The 9739-nt window shown below is 30.0% G+C and overlaps 1 protein-coding gene across 1 annotated transcript; it reads right to left on the reverse strand.

Annotated features, from left to right (window-relative positions):
- Window positions 1-259: 259 nt before the first annotated feature.
- Window positions 260-8052, reverse strand: LOC125077751 (trimethyllysine dioxygenase, mitochondrial). Its single transcript, XM_047689793.1, has 8 exons — window positions 7926-8052; window positions 7364-7463; window positions 6978-7090; window positions 5389-5609; window positions 4293-4468; window positions 3700-3924; window positions 1058-1191; window positions 260-446 (listed from the first exon to the last, which is right to left on the reverse strand). The coding sequence occupies exons 1-8, from the start codon at window positions 7930-7932 to the stop codon at window positions 310-312; spliced, it is 1113 nt and encodes a 370-aa protein (XP_047545749.1). The 5' UTR covers window positions 7933-8052; the 3' UTR covers window positions 260-309.
- Between the last annotated feature and the right edge of the window lie 1687 nt (window positions 8053-9739).

Genomic DNA, 9739 nt, shown 5'->3' on the forward strand with positions numbered 1-9739 from the left:
ACACAAACGCGACCAAGTGACTATTTTATCTCCTTCCTTTACAAATGATGTTTAGTATTAAATACATAAGGTATTTATTTATAATACTCATAGCTACAATATCATATACTGGATACTGGATTTTACTACCATTATGTATTGTCTTCCATTCAATGTACGTGTAAATCATCCACTCATTCGTTCTATTAGGCAACTCTATTCAACTCATCAAATAAAATAAACATTATTTTTATGAAATATTTACAATTATCAGTGCTAATTTAGTGGTTCAATCTGTTATAATGAAAGCAATATTTTATATGCAACATATCATTGTATAAGACGCAACGCTCTAGCCTTATTTAACCAATCAGAACGCGCCACGTAGCTTCCGCAAAGAACGCGTTTACCGTTGAAGCCCGTTCTTCCATGCAAAACTCTGAAGTTGTCCATCACCATTACAAGACCTGTGGTAAAATACATCATTTATTTATTTAATATTATAAAAATATGAACACTATATGAAATTATAAACAAAATAGACTAAATATAAATTACAAGAAATATTAATTGTTAAAAAAAATATTTAATGATACAAAAACGCATGGGTCTGGAATGTAATGATTTAATTTGTCTAAGAGACTCCAATAATATACTTCTATTATATTAAAATCAATATATTCAAGTAGGCAATATATAAAAGCATTTATCGTCATGTTATAATTTTGTATTAAATAAAGACTACCATCGTATTTTAGTGGAACTCCATACTGACTATTAAGTAAGAATATGCCTCAATTTTTTTTTGTAATATTTGTTTTAGAAACGCTCAGTACTTAATTTGATATTTGATACTTGATATTTAAGGTAAAGTTTAATGCTGTACAAATTATATTTTAATTAATTCCATTACTAGTTACTGCAAATAATTCTACCATTGTTTAATTCTCTTCGCCACTTAGTGTATATCTTATTAATATGTACATTCTAGAACGTTCTAAAACTTTAAACTTCTAAAGTTTTGAATAGTGGAATGCAAAGAGACGTTACGAGTTGCCGATTGTATTTCAAGCCTTACCTGGTTTAAGTTTAAATTTCCACTGAAATTCCGGATTTTCATAGTATCTTGACAAATTCCGCAACGAGCGATAGTATGACCTGCATTCCTCGTCGTTGGGGAATGCCATCGCTGAACGATCGTACACGTTAAATCTATAAAATATTTATGCTTTGGTTAAGCCGAAATTAATTATCAACTATAATAATACATAGGTATATTTTATTTATTTCAACAATAAAATGCAGTTTAAGATTTTAAATTAACATGGTTATTTTTATTACTAACAGTATTTAAAACGGGATATTTACCATATTTTTTTTTATTTTTATTTGTTGATTATTGACACCTCTAATGCCGTCAACATCTACCCGCAAACGTCAGTCTCGTGAACAAGACATTCGTAGATAATTTCGAAATATCGAGCTCCACCAAATAATAATAAAAAACATAGTAAATATCCCGTTTTAAATACTTTTAGTAATATGCAGTTCTCTATTTTAACCGTATGCTTGTAGCTATGTTACATGTATTATGAAATTACATACGTTTTGTGATTCTTTTACTGTGGTCAAGAATGTATCTATTTATTTTTTCTTTATGATATAGGTAGGCGGACGGTTAAATGGGTCATCTGATGGTAAGTGGTCACCACCGCCCATTTCATTAAACATTAGCGCTGTAGAAAATATTAACCATTTCTTACATCGCCAATGCACCACCTCGGGAGCTAAGATATTATATCCCTTGTGCCTGTAGTTACGCTGGCTCACTCAGCTTTCAAACCGGAACAATAATACTAAGTATTACTGCTTGGCGCACGGACTTACGAATATAGATATAGATTAATTACAGATGTGGTTATTAAAAGTCATACAGGGAAAATATATTTCAAGTCAAATTACTTAATATGACTTTAATAAATGTTTTATAAACTTCAAGTTTTACTTATAAATAAATAACGCATGTTCATTTCATAAGTTCATTTAAATAAGATCTTTAAACTTCGAATTATTGAAATATATGCAATAAAACCAGATTATTTTTAAACTAATATTTAAAATAATACTAGTCTTGTTTTATTTGTTTCTTTTATCTATACTTATTAAATTATTTCTTCATGTTGTTATTTCTTATATAAATGAGGAGGGATTAATATTTTATTTAATCTATTGCATATAATAAAATTGGAGCGTCTGTTTGTTATATTAAAAGAACCACTTTTTACTAAATGCATATGTATGTATACGTGGTACATAAACAGAAATATATTTATTTTTTAATTTTTGTTTGTCTGTTTGTTTTAGCTAATCTCTGAAATGGTTGGACTGATTTTGACGAGACTTTCACTGGCAGATAGCTGATGTAATAAGGAGTAACTAAGCTACAACAATAACTTTAAAAAAAAAATTCAAACACGCAAAAGGTCGCGGTTACAGATAGTTATCAATATAAAAATAATTTCATATAAGCAAAATATAAGCTTTGTAACACAAAATTACATATTTGATTAATTCCAAATTACCCTTGTTTAGTATTGTGTTAACTCATTCAGGAGGGTAAGCTTCCTAATTAAGGAGGTTTATACCTTGAGAGTATTCACGAACTTAATAAGGAAAGGAATAAAAAAGTGTAATTGCATTTAGGACGCTAATGAATTTTGCATGAAACGGTCTCGAGAAAAATACCTTACAATTGATTTTATAGCTCGTATTTTGTTTATTTAATAAATGAATAGTATTTTAAAGATTTTTTTTTCCTTTTTTCCGAGAACGTTACAAGTATATTATACTCTGTACAAAATAACAAACCAGGTATTATCTCATTACAAATTCTCCTAACAAATCGAATCGTATTGCTATTCCGGTATTTTTCATTCTTTTTTTATTTTTTGGTTCGTATAATTCAATTCCAATCAGGCGAGTGAAGTGCTGTACTCCTAGCTAGGTTATAATATAATCTGTATTAAGGAGTAGCAGTCCCGTTCCCCTTTTTGTATGTTGCAAAATAATTATGTATATTATATTTCCCAGTATGACTTTTAATAACCACATAAAGTTTTATTGTTAACAAAATTAATATCAATATTTGTGTCCATGTGGTTTGAAAGGTGTTGGAGTTAGCTTAATAACCCCATGGCAGTAAACAGCTTTTTTTAACATGTGGTGGAGCAGTATAAAAAGATTAATATTTCATACCCTGTCAATTTCTATACGATTACCATTTACCATTCTTATATTTAAAAATAAAAAAGTTTCCAAAACTAACCTCAAATAAAGTGAATATGATTTATCAACTCGTTTATTTCATGTCTTGGTAGGGTGATGTATAAGCCCGTCTGGGTAGGTTATTCCATTCATCATATATTGTAACACCGGAACACAACAAAACCAAATTCAAAGGTGAGTATGCCAGTGTAACTAGATGCACAAGGAACATAACATCCTAGATCACTAGGCTGGTGGCGAATTGGCGTTGTAAGGAATGGTTTATATTTCTCACAGCTCTAATATCTATGGGCGGTGGTGACCACTTACCAGGCCGCCTAACTATATCTTAAAAAAATGCATTTAATTCAGTATAACCAGATGTTTCAAGCTTGCCCCATTTTGTCTCTAGTTAAAGTTAGTCCATAAAAAGATGTAGTATTGATTGTATCAAACCTAATTTGTGTGATGTCTTTCATCTTGTCCAATTTTATGACGGGCGCTGAATATCGATAGTGGTGACCATCTTCTAAATATTCGGCTTCCACGTCAAAGTTCGTTAAAAATTCAAAGTCTTCGTGATGTTCGTTCTTCAATCGGGTCGCTCCGTAAAATCCATCAACTAGTAGCGTTTCGCCACCGGATCCGCTGGAATGTTCTAGACAGTGCAAAATCTGAAGTCTGTAATATTGAAAAAAATAAACTAATGATTAGAGTGTATAAGTATATTTACAACGTGATGATTCTTTCATATGCTGAGAATTAATGCTTACATTTTATAACAAAAAAAAATTAACAAATGAAGTGAAAAAAGACTATATGCATTTCTATAGTATATAATTTATACATATTGCCTCGTTGATCTAGCGACTTATTATGTTTTTCTTTCAAAAAGTTCTCAGTGCGAGGCAAACAAGTCTAGATAAATTTTGTACACTCCTGTCTTGGAGAGCATTTAAAGGGGTTGGTCCTGCGCCTGACCTCCTTTCGGTTTCGAAGAAAAGACAATTGTCTTTACTTTAATAATAATGTAACAAATTCAAACTCACCCTGCAGCTTCAGTAAAGTAAGTATTGTCGTTATGTACAGCTAATGGTAAATTTGTATATGCGGTGTCAGCGTGATCCTGCGTCGTAGTGAACTCCCACATCCCACCAAACATCGTGTGCTGCACACCACCTAATGCATTGCAAACTGTTTCCGTCGCTTCCACTGATACGTCAACCTAGAGATGGATATGGAGTTAATTAATATATGATTTTGCATTTATTAGTGATGTCTACCTGATACAATGGACGATACCCTAGGAATGTGATTTAAATCCTAAATGTTTTCATATGATATTTAAGCTTCAATACTATATCCTTTTAAGTTGACATAAATAAGTAATATATCAATTCTGCTAGCTTACTTTTTTTTCTCCTTCATAGGGAAATCTATTTTACTAATTTTAATTCTTAATTTAAAATATCGCATAATATTTGTTACTTAAGTAAAAAAATATGAAAGATTAATAATTATCTTGAATTATTATTCAATTTGATATATTTCAATGACGACAACGACTTCGCATACTAATGAAGAAACAAAATCATTGTATTTGAATGGTTACGGAATATAAATTCACTTATTAATTATATTTTCGAAGTAATGATTACGAGATACGTGCTTGTACCTAGGCTACCAATTAATTTAATTATTATTGAAGGCAAATTTTTCAGAGCGCAATGTGAGAAACAATTGATGTCATGTTTTATATTTGTGAGCAACTTTTGATTAAAACGTTTTTACCGCAAAAATGTTTAACATATTTTGTCTTGGTTACGGAGTTAATTCCGATAGGCTTACAGACAATAATGGTTACTTTATATTTAAGGTTTAAGAAATATTTCCTGTCTTAATTTTACTAACTTCATCAAGTGCCTTAATTGATAAAATTGTAACTGAAATCAGTTAATATCTAAATGAGTTCTGAGCTAGAATTACGGTTTATAGTTTGGACGATCAAAAAATAATATACGTAAATAAATGAGGTGCGACATGTTACGAATGTTTTCTTATTTTTGAGTGATTCTAGAAATAAATTGTCTCGATTACCCATTCCTTATTCAAACAAAAGTCTTAAAGTACTGTTTTCATTCTTACATTTTCAATCAGAGCTACGCCGTAATCTAGGAGGGATTTAAATACTGCTTTCGCACCATTGACCGAATTAAGGAATTCATCAACATGAATTTTCGTGACTTTATCTGCTACGTCTCCTCCACTCCACATTATCGGCTTTAGTCTTCGACTGTCCCTCCACTTGTCATAACTAAATTCTGCTAAGAACTCAGCTTTGTAAACTGATTCATGATTATCACTCCCTGAAAAAATATATTATTATTTATATAAAAGTAATACTGTTGAATATTGATCGAACCGAGATGGCCCCGTAAATCTTGTTTTTGGATCCAACAGGAAAATTTCTTATAAATCTGAGAAAGCACCTATGAAAAAGAGAAGAGAGAATTTTTTAGGTGTACATATTAATAATTATTGATAGTGATAGAACAAGGAAAAAAAAACTGCATGTGGCAGATGAAACTCGAACTCATTTAATCACATCCACCAAACATCACCAAAAACTACTAGTATAAAGTGGAAAATTGATGTCCAAAACTTTAAATATAAATAGTTTATTATAATGGGGTTGCAACTTTTTTTCTCACCATAAAATTTTACTTCTACATCTAAGTTTTATATCAGGGCAATAATCAGTGCTTATTAATTGGGGCTATCAAAGGAATTAATACTTTGTTGACGACTTGATTTGATTTTATAATTACCTGTCAACTTTGTCCAACGGGACATTGTCGTGGTGTTATTGTTGTTCTAATAGTAGCTTGTGATGTATTGTCAAACACTTAAATATTATAACTTATGTATATCAAAGACAACAACATTTCAACAATCCACAATGCCTCAAGAACAATGTGTTCATTCAATATAATCTGTTTTCACTTGATGGCAAAACACGGAATTATTCAGAATAACACGCATAAAAGGTTAATTTGTTGGTTGTTATGTATCTCTCTTTAATCTTGTACGAAAAGAATTAATTCGAAGAAAGAGAACTTAGAGAAGATTACGTGACCAAAGAAAAGATTAGTTAGACGACCAAACATGTGAGTGTGTGATCACCAGAAAATAACGGCATTGTTAAAGTATCAGGTACTCAAAGAATTGGCGTAATTCAAAAGAAGCTTAAATCAAATCAAATCACAATATATATTATTCAATTACGCTATTGCAAACACGTCTGAATCATGTCATCTTACGTTAAATTTTGAGCTACCGCTTTGGAACGTAGATTCTACCGGGAAGAACTGGCAAGGATCTCAGTAGTTAGTTAATTTTGAATTGACTTTGTGAAGACGGAAACTTTGTGGTGTTACAAGTTTTTCTTAACTTCCCTTCCAACTCACGTGTTTTTCGAAGCTTAGTCTTACAGTCGTGCCTAACAGTGGTTTGATATTGGCTGAAAATGATGACGTTGATTTATTGATTTTAGTTTTTTTAGTAGATTAGTTGATTTTATCTAATTTGGTGTGCAGTGCTATGTGCAATATTTTAATGAGACTATCTTTATACGAAACTTACAATATATTAGTTATATATAATAGTTGCTTGCGATGAAATTTTACATAGTTTAGCAATAGCTCGTAAGAAAATTAAATTCTTGAAATACTTACACGTTATAGTAAGTTGATCTTTATCATATTTCACGTTGCTTATGTTTACGTCTGGTATTTGTAATAAGTGATGAGCTCTTTGGAATGTATCTGCATGGTAGCAAGTCGAACATCTGTAAAATTAAAAATTGAACTAAATGCCAACATACATTCACGAACAAAGATGTCTAAACACACATTATTCGATTACATTTAGATGTTTTAAATCTGGGTAAATTTTTTCTACAAAATCTTATTTCATTATTTTCAATCGAAATTAAATCATTGATTTATGATGATTTTAAGTTTAAAAAAATAAGTCATATATTATATTTATATAGCGACGATTAGATGTAAAACTGTGAGAGAGTGATGAAACTGTTTAATTTTTGCAAAATAAAATTTACCTGCAGTGATCACGCAGCCAAAATTCTTCATAAGCAATTGATGTGCCATTTCGAAATTTTACAGTCAACACTTTGTCTAGAACACTAATTGTTTCTAACACTGCAATAAACAATGTAAATAATTATAATCTATCATAATACTTTTTTTAATTTAACCTATGATATAATATTGGATATAAGCGTAATTTAAATTAAAGTGAGGTACAAATTTCGAACTAAATAAAATTGCTATTATCACACAAGTCACGTAAAATTCGGCTGTTTGGAAACAAGCCTACAATTTAAAGCAATTGCTCTAATTGCGATGAAAATGTTCGCAAATACATTGAATACAAATTTGAAATATATACTAATTTCGCACGGTATATAAATTTAAAAAAATTTAAAAAACATTTAATTTTAGTCAAACAACTATTTAATTTTATTATAACCTATAAACTAATATATTATTTAAATAATTTTCGTTCTGAATTGCAATTAATATATTATCAGTAAAAATAATTCATCTTAAAAAACATAAAATATAATTCGTATATAATTTAATGTAAGTCTTAAATCTCACCTGCCATTTTCTACAAACTAATATATTCAGAATACACGTCTGTCGTCACTCATCGTCTAAATGAGCTTGTGAGATTGCTAAGCTCAAAGTACATTCATTAATAATAAATAATATATAACACTAATTGTCTTATCATCTGGGGTCATTAGGTCTATATGACGATTTAGGTTTAACGTCCGCTAGCAATACGTCACTGTAACATTCGCGCGATTATAATCTACACCATTATTATTAAAGGTCTAATAAAAGCTGTATTATTGTTCTCAGTGTTTTATCTCTTTTTGTCATCAGAAATTTGACATTCAAAAGAGAAAGACAAAGCACTATCTAGGTTTACAAATATAACATCACATATTAGAGAAATAGGTTGATGTGATTATTAATAACTTGGCTTAGATAAGAACTGCTTGCGTTTCCTATGATTTATTTAATTTTAGTTTCGGTGAGTGCATTCACTTATTATCATTAATGTTTCTCTGATAATTAAATGTTTTATGTTAAATTTATTTTTCTAACTGCTAAAGCATCCTTTTTGTTTCTATATTTTTTTTATTGCTTTTTACACTTAATCTTTGTTCGCATGACAGTTTTGTTTAAAGGAAAACAGTGACATATATGAAATTTTAAGATCCAGAATGTGTTTGAGATAACTATCATGAAGTTATTATAATGGTAGAAATAATAAACCGCATATATAACGCCTCCTTGATACCACTTTTAATATAATTGTTGCCTATTAAACCTATTTTGTCTGTGATAATATTTTATTTTGTTATTCTTCTGTTTTATTTTTAATATATTATCTTGAGTTTGAAGTACTAAAATAAGATAAACGGCTATAGTTACACGATATATTTTCACTCAGACTCCTTAAATGCTACAATGAAAGAATAAATCAGCAAATACCGTTGGGACTCAGGACATGGAGACATTATAAGGATTATTCTTCCATTTCAGACACGTGATATGTGTGAAAATGTCACGTAAAACGTAAAGTGTGTGAATTCCATTCGAAAAAGTGCCGAAACGTTGGTAAAATTCACCAAAGTACTTTAGGTCTATATTTTACTGACAAGTATGTGTTAACTTTTTCTTCGATCAAATGTTGTTAAGTTTAATCCCAAAAAAATGTGTACAGCTCTCGTGATAGAAGTGACACCTCATTTTCGACCTATTTGCTTCAGAAACGTTCATTAGTTGAAACGTTTCTGTACTTTTTTTATATTTCATTTATTTCTCTTCAGATTTGACAATCCGTTCCTTTTTGGAAACGTGTTGATATTTCATGCTTCCTTTATATTCTTTTTTATTAAATAAATTATATAAAATATATATCAATTTATATAATTGCATGGGTGATTTAATCCGAAAAACTGTGATCCTATTTATTCTTTGAAGTTGTTATAACATCCTATGTTAGTTGTCATTTAAGTAAAGTAGTTTCATTTATTTTAAAATGTTATTGTGCCTCCATTTTTTGAGGAAAGTTGCAAGTCTAGGAAGCAACAGGACGTAAATGATGCAAACTGTCTTTTTGTCAAGCCTTTTGGTCATAAGCCTAGCTCTACCTAACTACGAGATTGTTTGTTTATCGGTTAAATGAAGGACTAATAATGTTGATCAAGTGCCTGTCAAGTCAAGTCTTACTAGCAAAGATAGGGTTACATGCTATAACCGTAGAAAAATATGATTAAAGAAAAAATAACGTCCTAACATTAAAGTAAAGTAAGCTTAAAACAGCAGTACATTGGTTTGTCCTAGCAATTAAAACGTGCAAAAATTCAGCTCGATCGGATAGAACTAGTTTCAAATAC

Source organism: Vanessa atalanta, chromosome 4 (genome assembly GCF_905147765.1).
Source record: "Vanessa atalanta chromosome 4, ilVanAtal1.2, whole genome shotgun sequence".
Taxonomy (NCBI): Eukaryota; Metazoa; Arthropoda; class Insecta; order Lepidoptera; family Nymphalidae; genus Vanessa; species Vanessa atalanta.